The 16,454-nt window shown below is 39.0% G+C and overlaps 1 protein-coding gene across 4 annotated transcripts in view; it reads right to left on the reverse strand.

Moving 5' to 3' along the window:
- EVC2 (EvC ciliary complex subunit 2) overlaps positions 1–16,454 on the reverse strand; it is an 80,397-nt gene that overhangs the window by 60,889 nt on the left and 3,054 nt on the right. For all 4 annotated transcript variants that reach the window (XM_037384985.1, XM_037384976.1, XM_037384977.1 and 1 more), the window contains exons 2-7: positions 16,346–16,400; positions 8,837–8,997; positions 8,248–8,313; positions 3,438–3,624; positions 1,247–1,356; positions 70–132 (exon numbers count right to left, since the gene is read on the reverse strand). In XM_037384985.1, the coding sequence (XP_037240882.1) occupies positions 70–132; positions 1,247–1,356; positions 3,438–3,624; positions 8,248–8,313; positions 8,837–8,997; positions 16,346–16,400 (642 nt within the window). The remainder of the gene's footprint in view (positions 1–69; positions 133–1,246; positions 1,357–3,437; positions 3,625–8,247; positions 8,314–8,836; positions 8,998–16,345; positions 16,401–16,454) is intronic.

A 16,454-nucleotide genomic window follows, 5' to 3' on the forward strand; every position in this document is an offset into this window, starting at 1 on the left:
AGGATTTAGTTTAGATTGTCCATAAGTTTAAGCAGGAGAGTCAACATAATACCAAACCATAGAAATTACCTTTATCTTTTCTTCTTCAGTTATGGTAAATGAAGCTGTCAATGATACAAGATGTGTTTTATTCTGAGAGAGATACAAAAATATTACATGTATTAAAAAAATTAGCAGAATCCACTGGCAAACAGCCCAGAGTCTAGAAAAGCCTCTCCTTAGAAGATAAGATATACTTCTTATTAAGCTTAAAGATGAAATAAATCTGACAAGAAAATACAGTGCATTTAGTGGTAACTAACAAACATGGAAGCAACTGCTCTGTGAGGTATGTTTCCCTTCTAATACAGAGAGGCATATTCCGGTGCTCACAGAAGTACATTTTCCTGTGCTGATAAAATCTAGGTTGACTAAACACGCACAGGACAGGAGCCACAGTCAGTGTACATGCCTCTACTCTTACAATTCCCTGGTTTTTGCTTGGTCTCTATTGCTGTAGTACCACTCTCATACACATTGAGCATTTTTTCCTCTAAAACAAAGCAGATACAGCAGTTGAAATGAAAACACATCTGCAGGTTCTAATTACCTGCAATTAAGAAAACCACAGAAAAAATCTCGAGCCATATTTAAGAATCAGAAAATTTTCCTTTGGAAGAAACCACCTGTCCTGCCTCCTACTCAGCGCTGGCCTAACTCTAGCGTTATGTCAGTTGTCTTGGAGCCTGGTGCAACTGAATTCTCAAAAATCAGCAAGGATGGAGATTACTCAGCTTTTCTGAAAAACCTCCTTCAGAGCTTCACAATTCTCATACTAAAAAGTGTCTTCCTTATGAGCAAGGAGGTTTTATTTTGCTGTAACGTCTTTTTTGGTTAAAAGATTACTTTCTGATAAAAACATGGCAAAACTTTCAACCTCTCACAGACTACAGGAACACACACATAAGTACGTGGAACATGATTATTTCCAGGATACACAGATAAACTGGAGAGAAATACAAAAAGTAGAGTGAAAAGCTACAGGACAATGCACAAACATACTCCACCTATTTAACGAGGTCTAGGACTTCCTAACCTATGAAGAGTAACTCACCTATGTATAAATTCATGATAACCATACAGCCTAAGAACTTCATTTCATTACATGCAGACCTCATTGCTTAGACAGACAAGAACCACCTCAGAGACTTTTTTTTTTCTTTTTTTACAAAGACTGAAGAGTGAAATAAAATTGTAAAGGGAATACCTGTGATGAACTCCTGAAAGTTAGCTTCACAGGCAGTGTCAAGACTCTGCCATCCCACATTTCTTTTGCATCAAGAAATGCAGAGTAGTTGATTGCAAAGTGTTCTCCACCTGTTAAAACAGAACAAACACACACATCCCCAACTGTGTAGATTAAGCAGGTGAGGTACATCTGTCAGTGCAATAGTAGCCTCCAAGTAATTGTGTCTGCATTTTCTTAAACAGAACCATAGCTACACTGACCTGAAAAGAACCAGTACAGCTGCACATCTTTTTTTACACAAGACGACTGGGTGTGAATCTCTAAAGAGCTGAGCACCCAGCTGAGCTCAGCTGCACTTACAGATGTTTACAAAATTTGAAAAGCAAGTTCAATATGAATAAAACATCTGAGAAGCTTTTTAGATTCCCCTTTAGACTGTGCTTCCTCACCAGCAAAAGTACTCTCCTAGGAACCAAGCTGCAGTAAACTCACAACACTGACTTCAAGGGAATTCAGCAGAGGCAGCCAGAGCGTACCTGCACAGTACAGAGAGAAAGGATATGGATAGATTTGCTCTGTCCCAGGGAAATTTCTCAAAGATACCTGGGGAAGGCTTGGGACAGCACTGGAGCTTCTCCTTTCTGACACAGCAGATGTCCCACATCCAGACAGCTCCTGGCAACATGAGCCCAGCAACATCCTTTGTACCTGCTGCCTGAAAGAACTCAAGCAAATTTGCCCCAGGATCTGGAAACTGTATTAAATCATGCCTCAAGCTACTGAAAACATCATGTTTTGCCTGATACTAAAACTCAATATGAGATATTTTAAAATAACTTTTTTTTATAAAATGGACAGCCTTCATTGTAACCACTAACTGACTGGTTCTCCTCCCATTGAAACCAAAGAGAAATATGGCTGAGATTTCAGCTGACTTTTGATTCACAGTGCACTGCAGCACTGAAAAATTATTATGGGTAACATGCAGCATGACAGTACACAGGCCAGTGTAGGCATAGACCTTCCCACCAGCCCTAGTGGCAAGGTACAGGCTGAGTCTAGGACTGACATAGTAATGACCAAACCTCAAACTATGAAGAAATCTGTTCTGCTGGATTTTCTACCACTTCAGTATTTTTCATGCCGATTCATGCAACATATATGGGCTGGAAAAGCCAGCTTCAGTTCCAGTTGCAGCAGTTATAAATAAATTAAATTTCCAACTTGGTTTATTAGATCAGCTCTGCAAGTCTTTTTTCTATTTTTTCTGAGGGATTATTCTTTCTTAGGAACCTCTTGAGAGCCAGCAGTTCTTTGTCACTTTTAAAAAAACACCTGCCCTGTAATCAGCACCACTACTCACACTACATTGTTAGAAATAGAGTCTGGCTATCCATTTACAATCAGACAGTAGCCCCAGGTCTTCTATTTCCTTTTCCAATTTGAAAATCTTTCACCAGTAAAACACTATCACAACCCTAGATACTTGAACAATAAACAGGTATCACTGAACACTTCTGAAGCTCCAAAGAACTATGACTCTCAAAAGCAAGCTGCTGATTTTCTATGTGCTTCTGATTACAAAAAAAAGGCATGCAATATCAAGAAAGGTAAAATTTTATGAATGTGCAATGATCCAACTGCTACCAAAGGAACACACTGACTCCAAGCGTGGAACTGGTTTCTCTCTGTATTACTTGCTTTGATTTTATAATTTTCTTAGTTTGGGGAGAACATCTACTGAGAAGAGCTGCCTTATTTCTGCTGAATCATCTTGCCTGCTTGCATGGCCCTTTGCAATTTCAATGCATTTCAATACCTCAGGAAGGCAATCAGCCATGCTTGGCTGAAGGAGGAAGGCTCACCACATACAATTAAAATGACATGTGCAGCAGCTTTTGAAGAAATCCAAAATGAACAAATATTATCATGAAAGATTGTCTTCCATTTTGATGGCAGCAACTTTTACAGAGTACAGGGGCTCGCTTCTGTGCCAGGGAGATCAGAAGCAGTTCAAAGGTGGGAGTCAAAATGTGAATTAATAGAATTGTAAACTGCAGCACAAAACCTTTTCCAGAGTTTTTCACCTGTATTAACTGATAATCAGAGAATTTACACCATCACAAACAATCAATAAATAAATATCATAATTTGAACTGATGCTTTTCCACATGTGTAATCAGGGGTACTTCCCTGCAGATTTTGTTACCTTGCAAGAATCTTTTCCTGTAAATGTGTATGCCATCTGTGGTCTTATTACCGCTGTTTTTTTGAACATGTAGACCAGTTATATTGTCCAGCAGGATAAGATCTGTAATGTTTGCTGAAAGCAGCATGTTGGTGTTATTAATCAGAAGTGTAATGTATGCAATTTGAGGGTCATGTTCAACATCCACCTGAAAACAGAAATATTAGTATTAATGGTGCAAAATGTCTGTATGTGCATCTTAACAACAAAAGTCATAGACTTGATTACTAATAAAAGTTCATTATATGTGTACACTTACATTCTGAGGGCATTCTAAGTGACCCACAAATGGCACTACACTCAGTTTGAGCTCAAACTCCCAAGGAGATTCTAATCTTTGGTATCCCAAGCTATTGCTTGGAGACAAAGGGACAGAAAGCCAGAAGGTAGAAACCCCGCCCATGCAGAACCAGAAGTGAAAACAAGAATCTGAATATCCCCATAATACTGCATAAAACACAGAACTGGATCATAAGTTTGTAACCAGAGTCTACAAAATTCTTAACGTTGAACTTCTGTACCATGAGGATGTTTCTTTTGCAAGCTGCACTCACTGCAAATCCATTCTCTCCAAGCAGTTTTGGTCTCAATTTCCCTTTTTTTCACAGCAATGATATTCTCTAAAGAGTGCCAGCTGCTTTGATTTGCCCTTTCCACGGGAGAGCTCATGGAGCCACCAACGGACTTAGAGCTCAGGGTTCTGCTTCCAGTTAGTGGTGAAGTTCATAAGCTAATCATCAATCTCTAGCAAAGCACACTCATGTGATTTGATTTATTCCATTAGGGCATTAACCCTTATTGAGTAATTAGCCCTCTAAATGAAATTATCTGGAGCACAGAGTTGCTTACTGATGTCTCATCTTCCAGCTGCCTTCCCCTAAAACTCACATCAAACCATAATTGTCTAAAAATTTTACCAGGTCTGTAATATGCTGGCCTGTAGTATAGCCATGACAGAATATCAGACTTCTAATAACGACACCAAATTCACACTTATTTAACTGACCAAAGCACAATTCAGGCTGAACCTTTCTCTTTTTTCCTCCTTTTTAGGAAATGTACTCTGTTTCTGGACACCAGACATAAATAATACAGCAGCCCCCACAGAAATGAGTTATAAAAATATGCATTGTGATAGACTTCAGAAATGAGACCAGAATTCATGGCAGCCACAGGGTTCAACATATGTAGTTATGATTTCATTGTGCACCATTGATCTCTGCATTTCATACTAATTTAGTATAGAAAAATATAGGGTTTTGATCTCTTCTGTATTGAGGAAAAGAAGCAGTTTATTGACATTATTGCTTAGTTTGCATTTTTCTATTTAAGTGACAATAATCAAAGTACATGTGAATAAATCTGTTTACATAACTAACTTTCCTGGGTATGCTACACTAAATTTTTTTAACTCATTACAGCAAGTTCAACCTCAACTGTATTAAACAAATCTTATGGAGGAAAAAGCCCAAATAATACTTACTGTACTAACTAGATTCTGCAAATAATTGTCAGCATGTATAAAAATAGGCTTAATCATATTTGTGAGGAAAGCATTACCAATTTTATATGTTCGTTTATCATGAATTATACGCCAACATTTATGAGACTTAAAATCACCAAATATTAAAAATGTGATATATTTTGGGCAGATTTTCTCTCTGCTGGTTTCTGAACTGGCATGATGCAGTCAACATGCCTTTCAACCTTTCCTGTGCAGTCACAAAAGCTAGAAACTTCCTCTAAAAATCACAAACAAGATGAAACAGGAAAAAAACCCTCAGCGCCACACAAAGAAAATCCAAACCAAGAAAGCACACCCTGAAGATTCAAGGTTCAAACAGCACGAGTTGTTAACATCGTATTACGCTCACAGTAAGTGTGGATGGGCTTGTGCAGACAAATATGTATGCACAAGTAAAAGTGAGAGCTGGGGAAACGGGGGAAATAGAAAAACTTTTTCCTCCCTTCATTTCCCCGTACCTTTCCCTTGCTCTTCTGTGGGATGAAGGCAAAAAGTGAGGATTTCAGGGTCTCTTCCTGTGCTTCTAATAAGGCAGAGATATATTGCTTTACATTTGAGGACAGGGGATGTAAATAGTAATTTAGATAAATTCCTACAATAAAATAGGCAGAGAAAGTAGCATGTGTGTATTCACAAGCAGATGGTAGAATATGGCAGCATTAGTTCTCTCCATCCCCTGGTCAGAAGGTTTAATGCACACTCCAACACTGTTCATTCTCTTTCTCCAACCAGCGTTGCGCTTTCTTTTCATTTTGTTTCATTTAATAAAATTCTTATTCAGTGACTAAACAAAGAAACACTTCAGAGGTATCCCAACCATACCACCTATCTCCTACCACAATCTTCCTCAGGCGGCCAAAAGGCTGCACCTGTTACATTTCTGATTAATATTAAATACATGTTTTTCATTTCTTATTTTTGAGTGGCAGGCAGTTTTAAGCTAAATTGTGAAGGGGTTGAAAGAATCTGGATTTTTTTCCTGATAGCACCAGAGAAAGCAGCAGATTAGAATCAAGCAGTAAGGAAGCTCTTGGGTTTGACATCTCCTAGAAAGAGCCTCCTCCATTCACCGCTGCAATTGGGATCAGCAGCCACCAGATACCTCCTTTAAGTTGCTACTCTAATTTGCTTGAAGATGTTTTTTCTTTGAAGCAGCTGATGATGCAGCCAACCACCTACAGGAACCAAAACCAATGGCAGCCCCTGATGATGCATAAGTGCATATTTCATTTTCTTTCTGCTGCTGAAGCACACTGTGTGTGTCAGCACCCCCTGCTAGCGATGTCACTTCAGGTACCTGGGAGACTGGAGTGAAAGAACCAGAGCAAAAGCAAGGACATGCTAGGAGAAAAGAGAAGAGGAAGGAATTGTCAAGGAAGTGAAAGGAACTGAGGATCTTTGGGGATAAGTTAGAACTAGAAACAGGAAAGCAGGAAAAAAAAAGGCTCATGGAATTATATATTGCAATGTAAGAAAGCTTAAGACATTGAGAAATGAGAGGTAAATGTCTTAAAAGCAAAACAGATAAATTTAAAGATCTGCTTCAGCTCTGTTAAAGATTATTGTCATTATGAAATACTATTACAGAAAAGTTCACATCATATTGAGGAATGAAACTCTTACAGGAGCACACTTTCAATCTGAAGAGAAGGTATGGACCGGGTGCTGAAAGCATAAGTAAAATGTAAACACCCCAGTTTCAAGAAGGGTATTTCTGCGATAAGGTGCAGGAAAAATCTTGACTCTGAGAAGTAAACATATGTCATCTCCATGCTCTGAAGAGCCACTCGTGGTAGGAGAAGAAAAAGGTGCAAAATTCACTTTTTTCTATTTAAAACAGCTGAAGACCACCATATGGCCAGTCTGTCTCTTAGCAGGAAAGCATCTGTTCAGACAAATTAGGATTGAAGTAGATGACAAGGCAAGCAGAGGAAAATAAAATGTGAGCTGCATTTGAAAGTGGAAGACAATCACATACAACTGCATAGTTTCCAGTAATTTGTAACTAGTAGCACCGCAAAATTATTTTCTGATAATCCTAGCATCTACAACAGATTAACTCTGATCTTGTAAAGCAGGATTTCACGATTTTTAATGAGCCTGCGTGAGGCTATGCTATGAAAAACAGAAAAAAACAACATGTAACTGTCTCAAACTCTTTTCTAAGAGGCTCTGGTATAAAAATTGTGAATCTGCAGCCATAAATGCAGAATAGTCTGCGTTACTGCTTCTTATGTCTGAAATGCTCACTATTCAGCCTCATTAATAATGATATGCCGCCATTTCAATAACAACATTATAGGTAATTAGTACTGTGAGATGTTATGCATATTCATTCTTCTCTATGCAAATTATCCTGTGCAGGTTATAATGTCACCTCTTCTTTACTGGTTACTGAATCCTCTACCCTCACATGCAGCATTTCAGTGGCTGAATTCAGATTTGTCTTAAAGTTGGATGAGCTTTCTCTATCCAAGGGATCAATAAGACGAACTGTCTCTTAATTACAAAAACTCACACTTGCTTCATCCAGTGTAAAAAACAAAAAGCAAAAATGGGAAAAAAAAGGAAAGGAAAAAATAACAGTCTAGACAAATCTATCAACCTATGCCACATAAAGTAAAAATAAAATGGAAGGTTTAGAATTTCCTTATAGTATGGAGGTCTTTGCTCCTCATAAGTATTTTGCAAAGTTAAATGAAACCTTTTTTTCATTAATATCGTGCTGTAGCTGAGCCCCACCAAATATGCAGACTATGACAGACTGACTCTTCTAAGGCTGTGTGGTAGCATGCCCAAAGACACACTGGCATCACAAGGCTCAGTGCCCCACCCTTCGAAAGGAGTCCATACTTGACACAGGTGAGGCATCCGTGGTTGAGCCAGGAGAGTATCTCAGGTGGCTTATCTCATCCTCTAAAGAAGCTTGTCTCTATCTCTACCCACCCTTGTCCTAGAGTTCACTGGGCTTTGCCCATTTATAGTTTTAGGAATTCTCACAATGAGGCATTTACTTCGACCACATTCCAATATCCCCCAGGAGTCTGAGAGAAGATTTCACCGATTCCCTTCAGTTTTGAATTCACATTGCAAAACTGTGCCTCTTATGGAGGGTGCGACCATCTTAACATCAAAATGGATGTTCTCCAAAACACTCTGCATGGGCACAGTTCTATTCCCACTTTTTAGAGGACATTTGGGTACAAACTTCTACCAAATTAACAACACAACTGTAAGAAAACTTACCACACCACATTTCTGAAGGGTTATTCCAAATCCAGAAGACACCGACATATTGGCCGTATCTTCAGGCTGTGGAGGAAGGGGAAAAGTCTACATAGTGTATGAAAATATCATAATGCAGAAACTGCAGCAGAAGTTAAATTATCTAAATAATGAAATAAGAAAAAAAATAGAGGTATTAATCACCACCTAATTTAAAAGCTTTGTTATCCTAATAGTTAATCTTTCTTTCTAGTCCAAATTTATACGAACTACTATTCCCACAAGCAATTACTAGTATGTTCATTGATATATTCACCTTTTGGCTATCACAGTTCTCTAGCAAAATGCACAAAGTTCATCAAACTATATAGATCTATTGCATTACTAAGTGTCTATCAGAATTTATAAAGCAGATAGCTGTATGTCACAGTAATTCTCTGGAAGTCACACAACTAGTTGGTGTTGCTGAAGCCATCTCAAGTGAACATAGTCACTGAGACAGAACTAGAAATGTACTAATTGGGTAGCAAATTCCCAGCAACGTTCACTTTTGATGTAATTGCTACAATACTCAGAAAATATTACAAATTGCAAACCATCTTTTACTGACCAGCTGGTGGTTAACAGAAGACTCTCGTTTGAACAAAATCTTCTTTGTCCATGAGGGTATCAAAGCAAACAGTGAATGGCTCCACCGATCGTCTGAGGCTGCAGAAGTCAAGAGATGGTGAGGTGCTTCACTTGCTTGAATGACCAGAGGTAAGGGCATTGCTGAAAACCAAGGCAACAATCTATGTTAGAGCTAAAGCTGGCTCCTGTGCAGCAGCCGCTTGGTGCGGATCTGGTGCTCTGTGTGCACACAGCAGCCAGCATGCTCTCCCTCAAAGCAATGAACATCAACATCGGCACCTGAGACATGAGGCCAGGCAGGAAAGAGAGATGGGATGTGCCACACAAAACCCAGCAGGAGTTAGAACAAAACTATTTCTTTACCTAGGGAACTCACATAGATCCCACAGAAAACTTCTTGCCATTTAAATGTAAAGTGTCAAATGCATGAATTAAAAGATTTTAGCCTTAAATCAACTGTTAATATTTTCAACACAAAGAAAGTTTCAGCAAAGCATAAATAATTGAAGCCCTCCACGGTGTAAGTAGCCTCAGTGGTAAGGATGTTTTGCTTCAAAGATACAGTCTGCCAATTAACCACTAACCATGTCAAGACGTATTCAGAACAAATTCTCAGTTGAATAAGGGTCTCAGTTACATTCCAGCTGAACTGGAATGCCATCAAATCAAATGCTCCTCAATTTAGTAAATAGCAATATAAATGCTAGCTTATAGGCTTATATTTTCATGAAAGATTAGTCCATGATATCACAAAAATTACAAGAAGAGTTTTGAAATCAATTAATTTTCATCTATTAAAGTAAAAGCATCTATGACATTAAAAAAAGGAGCTTCTACTAAAAATCAGTAATTTAATATAACAAACTGTCAAAAGGTAAAGCTGCTGAATGAAGAGAAAAAATGTCATGAAAATTTCAAAATTATAGTTGGCTACATTTAAAGAAGATACTTTCTTTCATTCTTTGCATAATAGTTCTCATTTATTACTCATTTTTACATCCCATATTTTAACTATATATATTCATACGGACAAAAACTCTCATTGAAAAGCAAAGATTTCTGGCAAATGACCCTTTTCTATCAAGTTTTCATTTTAAAAACCCCTGTATGTTAATGAAATATGAAAATCTGAAGATAGTGAAATCTCATTAATATGAGAAGCTGCATTTTTTTGAAAAGACACTGCTTTGTTGGAAGAACAATATAGAGAAATACTGTTAGCTGTAAATAGCAAAGCCATGCACAGACCAATCAAAATCGGACCCTTAAAGGAGGTCCTATAAAGGGCCTTGGAGCGCTGATGCACATGAATCACTGAAAAGATTTCTGTTAACGTAATGAATGAGATGCGGTCCTGCTGCTTACAGAACCCAGATGGACACGTGCACCCTGGGGAGCTTCACTGTCTTCCCATACTGGGATAGCATGCTTTTTATGTGGGAGTTGTTTATACTGGACAAAATTGTGGATGTATGGGCTAGGAAAAGCCAGTTGTTTATATTTTACATTCACTTCTAATTCACTTCACCAAGTTTTACTTAAATACTTAAACCCCTGTTGACCAATGCAACAGACTCAGAATAATTTAGGGACTACAAAAATAACAAGGTAAACTTGGTGAGAACAGTAATATATATAATTACCATATCTTTGGGGTTGGAGTTTTTTCAGAGCAGTCATGCCTGGCATACTTCTATTTCAAAACTAAGCAACAGTCCAAATCACTCAGGATGAACCAGTGCTGAACTGCAAGAGCAGTACAGACCTGCTAGCCAGCAATCTCAGCCCACCCAGCTTTGGCATTCCCCAGCAGATTCGAGTATCATACTACATCTCACCTCCGATGGCTCTAAACCTTCGTTTTGTCTACTGAATCAAGCCTCTTTGCAGTTTTGTATAGACATATCCAAACAGTGAAAAAGATTCATTTTAGATTCGCTGTCTCATATATTAATGCAATTGCCATCCCATTCCTATGGAGGTGGAGCACCAATTCTCCTTTTTGTTTTCTTGCCAGACTACAGGTGATGCACGTTCCCTCACAGTAAACAGAAACCCTGAATGAAGACATGGAGCTTCTTTGTAGGGCTTGCTATGAGTCAGAAGTCAAAATGGCAATATGTATGGGCTGGGCTGAGCAACTACTACCTTGAAAGTGCTTCTTAGTTAGCTATCATTTCCTTCAGTATTTGGGATAAGTGAGCTCAGCCAACAAGAAGGGGGTAATGGCTTCATAAAATACCTTTTGTTCTTGTGCCCTATGCAGCATGACACCTCCATCAGCACACACAACTGCACTTTCCATGACAGCGAATCCTGATACTCGCCTCTGGAGAGTATCAAGTCCACAGTAAGAAATTTAATTAACCGATCACGTTCTTTGACTCTGAATAAATCTCTGGATTAGTAATTAGACAGATGAGTCTGTTTTCAAGTTGTGCTTTGTCATGACTTACGGTCCCGAGATAATGTGCCCAGCTCCCAGCAGAAGTCTCCAGGCATGTTATATGGCTGCTCCATCAACAGTAATTGGAGGTTGGGGATTTTGCAGGTTCTTGACATTACGTTAAGCAGCCTCAACATTGATGATGATTACAAGGGTACTTTTGCAAATTCACTTGTATCTTCCCAGCACTCAGTGGAAGGTTTTGCATAAATAGATTCAATCAGTGTGATGCATGTCCATACAGCAACATGTACTACTGCCTTCCTCCAGATTTTTTCTCATCCTTCCTATTAATTTTCAACAATATAGGCTGTTTTACAATACTGTGGTTTCCCTTGCCAGTAAAGCAGCACTTTTCTATGTCATGATTTTTTGTAGTATCGACTGTCAGTTCAATAAAATAACTTTTTCCTGATCCACATATATTTAACTGTCACTAGAACATTATACAACTCAGTCCAGCTGACCTACAAGACCATAACTGCTTTTCCACATAATTTGCTGCATACTCTTAACATCAAGACAACATAATTGTATTTATCAATTCACCTGCTGTCTCTTTTCAGATAAGGTTCTAGATGGATTGTAGATGGCTGATGATTGCTTGAAAAGCTGAACGCTGAATATCTGAGAAAGGACAGTACAGGCATAACACATTCTGTTGTTTTCATGTCTATTCTAGATTTCCGTTCTGAAATTGGTGTGGTTTTTTTAACAAATAGATTCATCTGAGGTTGGAAAATACTAATACTTGACTCCTGAGGCCTTTCATTAACAAGCATTGAGCTTTCTTTTGGATACCCTGCTGCTCAGAAGTGCAAGTGCACCATTATCAGTGCTCTTTCAGAGATGCATCCCAATTCTGACTCTGCGGTCTCCTTGTTCCTTCCACTCTCTTTTCTTCTTACAGCTTCAATCTTTGCCATTTTTCTATTTTCAGAAAAAAACATTATCAAAGCTGCGGGGTCTTCTCTTCGATAAGTTTCTAAATGGAAACTATTCCCACTCCTTTTTGAAAGGGAAATTTTGCAAAGCAGGGGAACACTTTCAGCTTGACATACAGCCCAAACCATCCCCTCTCAGCTGGGCTTGCCAGGCTGCCACCAGGCACTCCTGGAGTACAATGCCTCAGGCCAAAACATTTCCCAGCAAGCAAACCAACAGAGCATGAGGCTTAATCTGGGGCTTTCCTGCAAACATCTGTAAAGATGCCAAGTGAAACGGTTCATCAAAGAAAGGCAGTAATTTCACTTTCTTTTGAGATGTGAGACAATATCACCATTTTAAGATGAAATTTTCTTTCTCCTTTTTTTTGTTTTCCTTAATTAAACACTCCACATTTTTACAATGTATTATCAAGTTGTTAAATATTTTATCTTACTTTGAATTAACATGCTACTAAAATGTTCTCCCACAATTTAATTCTCCATAAACCAAATATAAACAAGATATGTCAGAACCATGTCTTCAACTGCATATTCCTAGCTTAACTACTAGTGCTGGTAGGTCAACTTTGTATTGAATTACAAAATGAAAACATGAAAATAAATATTACTATGGCTGAAACAGCCCGAAGATTGGTGTAATATTTTACCACTCACGTTACCATAGCATTCACTTAGCCCCACTATGCACAGTGCCACAACAATATGAAGTGACAAATGCACAACTGATCAGAACAGTCCCTGCTATTTAATGCTGTTCGATTTTCTTTGCTATTCTCCCGATGTAGTCATTAACCACTCCTCGGCTTTGTGCACTATTGCTTTGGGTGATGATCTTTTGCTCTTTTGGACCTCCAGCAGCCACATTTAAGGCACATATAATACACTTAGGAAGGAGAGCTCCCCACTCCCAGCTTTCATTGCATTTGCTTCCTGCTCAGGGTATGCAAATACAGAGAGGATCTGATGTGGTACAAAATGCACTTATCACATGGAGACTGTGGTAACAGCGGGTCTGCATTGATATGGGCTGGGGGTGAAAGGATGGGTGTCTAAGAAACTGTCCTCTGTTTGTGGTTAGAATACTGCCTTTTGCTAAGAAATTAGTTTTGTCTAACAACAGGGACCTTCAGTGCTAAAGCACAAGCCTTTACCACTGGACTAAATGAGCCGAGTCCCAAACAGGTTAGTAGCACAGAAGGACGGCCATTAGAAGGGTAGGTACAGCAACAGAGTGCCTTACATTTTCTTGATAGCAGTTAAGGTGAAGGTTATTTTTGGCCATGGCAATTAATTAGGATGATACAAAACTAGGACAATCTTACGATAGGTTTGCAGTAAAGACTCTGTTATGTCCTTAAAGCCCCTGTATCTTTATAGCACATCCTAATGTGCCAAATTACAGTATGAAAGAGAAGAGTCTGATAAGTTTGTGAAATGTCAAGTTCAGAATTAAAAATTACAATTTCACTAAGACTGTAATTCAAATTCTTAGCTCTCAAGGGCTGCATATTTCAAGTCCTACACCTGCAGTCTGACTTGCTTTCCTCCAGAATTTATCAGCAAAGCTCTGAATAATTTTGCTCTATTTCAGTAGGAAAGAAAAGAGTTAAATATATTTGCTTGCTATATTTTTCTTGTTGTTGTTGTTCTGAATGATTCCCTGTCCTGAAAAACATCCAGGATACAAGATCCAATTTGAAATCCTTTCAATTACACACAACAATGAACAGGCAAGGGTAGTAATTTACTGTATTTCTGTTTTGAATGTTGCCATTAGCTTTTCTCGTTACAAAGTCAAAGAAACTATGGGCATCAACAGGACAAGGCAAATCTACTTTCCAGTCCTGCTTTGAGTAAGTCAGAGCAGACTCAAACATAGTTCTTAAAAATCCATTGTGCTTCCCAATCACAGGGTTATTCTGGGATTGTTTTTTCTCATCTTACCCAGAAACAATTCCAAAAAGCTTCCAACAGAAACCCTGAGTCCACTGTGCTGTTACAAATCATTTCACTTCAGCACATTGCCATTTTCAATGATAAAGGTTGTATGCAGAAGTTCCTGTCTCACTGTTTTCCTTGAGAACTTCTTCGATAAGAACTAGAGTCTAGTACCTTGATTATGCAAACCACTAAAAACTTAGCTTTAAATATGTTTTAAAATCATGTTTATTGATATGGGACAATTCTCAATTAAAAAATCAAGCATACAATTAATTGCTTGTAGCAACCCCTCATTTAACACATATATTTACCTACCAATAAAAAGCCAGAGTTTCATAGAATCATAGAATCATTCTTGTTGGAAAAGACCTTTAAGATCATTGAGTCCAAGCATAAACCCAGCACTGCCATCTCCACCATTAAACCATGTCCCCAAGTGCTTCACCTATACATCTTTTACACACCCTCAGGAATGGTGACACCACTTCCCTGGGCAGCCTGTTCTTATGCTTAATAACCCTTTTGGTGAATAAATTTTTCCTAATATCCAAACTAAACCTCCCCTGGCGCAACTTGAGGCCATTTCATCTCATTCTATTGCTTGTTACTTGGAAAAAGAGACCAACATCCACCTCGCAACAACCTTCTTTCAGGCAGTTGTAGAGAGCGATGAGGTCTCCCCCGAGCCTCCTTTTCTCCAGGCTAAACAACCCCAGTTCCCTCAGCTGCTCCTCATCAGAATTGTTCTCTAGACCCTTCCCCAGCTTCACTGCCCTTCTCTGGACACATTACAGCACCTCAATGTCTTTCTTGTTGTGAGGGGACCAAAACTGAACACAGTATTGGAGGTGTGCTCTCACCAGTGCCAAGTTCAAAGGAACTGGTTCCCTAGTTCTGCTGGCCACACTATTTTCAACCAGTAACAAAAAGACACTGCGTGTCAAAATCCTCCAATCGCCCCACTTTTTCTTCAATGCCAGAAGGTTCTTCTGGACTACAAAACCACATGCAATACCTCTCTCAACAGATGGTACATTAATAATTTGCAACCCATCAGAAAGCAAGATGTGAGCAGCAAAGTTGATACTGAATAAATACAGGTAAAAAGCCAGGAAGCTCAGCAAATTTTAATTATTTGCTTTCGTATTTAAATTAATAAACTCATTTGTGAATTAGCCATGGCACAGGGCAGAGAAATTAAGAGTCATCTCACTAGATGACTGCTTCAGAGCATGTAATTTCTTGGCAAATGCATGTCATGAAATCATCTCTTGGGGAAGTGCAGCCATGGGCAGCATGTCTATTTCCAGCACTGCATTGCCCCTCCTCATGCGCTGCAACCTTTCAGGGTATTCATCTCCACTAAGCTTGAGTAAAGTAGTACACTATTATACACATATAAAGAAAATAAAGACCAGAGACCCAGAGAAACTAAGTGATTTGTTCAAATGCACAGAAAGTGCCTGTGGCAGTCACCCCTCAGATGTAGCTCCTCCAAGCTAGAAGAGAGTTCTCCGAGTATCAGGGTACCCTATTTTGATCAGATTAGGCAACTGCCACTGGAGATGCTCAGCGTATCTGAGATCAGCAACCAGCATACTTGACACCCTCTGTAAAAATCCTAGAAACACTTCCAGATCCCCTACATCTACCAGTCTTTTAACAACTTGGTCCAGGACAAAGTATATTAGTTATTGTAATTGTAGAGGTCTTTGAAAATACTTCAAGAGTAGGTATTGCAACTGTGTTAGTAAATGCATAGTGGTTAAGTTAGCTTCTGAAAAGGAACAAGGTCTTGATCACCTTTAAGTAATCTGGGTTTTCCACAACACTGGGAACACTGGCCATCAGAAAGTGCTCCCCTGCATCACGATGTTTAACGAGGAAAAAGGGCTCCCTCTGAAAATTATTCAGAGCAGAGTATGAACTAAGGTCTTCTCACAGGGGCTCCATTCTAGATGAGCTGTTTAGGGAGCCTAGAGCACCCTTGTTCTTAACTTCTGAGCAAAAACTGCTGTGTGGCTCTGGACCAAGAGTCCCACTGACGATACTGGGCCACGAGGGCACAGCTCCAGTCCCCTGCCCACCTTCACACCCATACCCTGGGAGTCTGGGCTCCCACGGCACTGAAAAGAGAGAGAAAGCAGTTACATACCTGTCATTCCCAGACATCCCATCTCATTTTGAAACCACAGATTATCTTTAATAACCTAAAGTTAAAACAGAAAAGAGCAATTATAAAAAAGTTTTCATAAATGCCTAAT

This window comes from Falco rusticolus, chromosome 1 (genome assembly GCF_015220075.1).
Source record: "Falco rusticolus isolate bFalRus1 chromosome 1, bFalRus1.pri, whole genome shotgun sequence".
Lineage (NCBI taxonomy): Eukaryota > Metazoa > Chordata > Aves > Falconiformes > Falconidae > Falco > Falco rusticolus.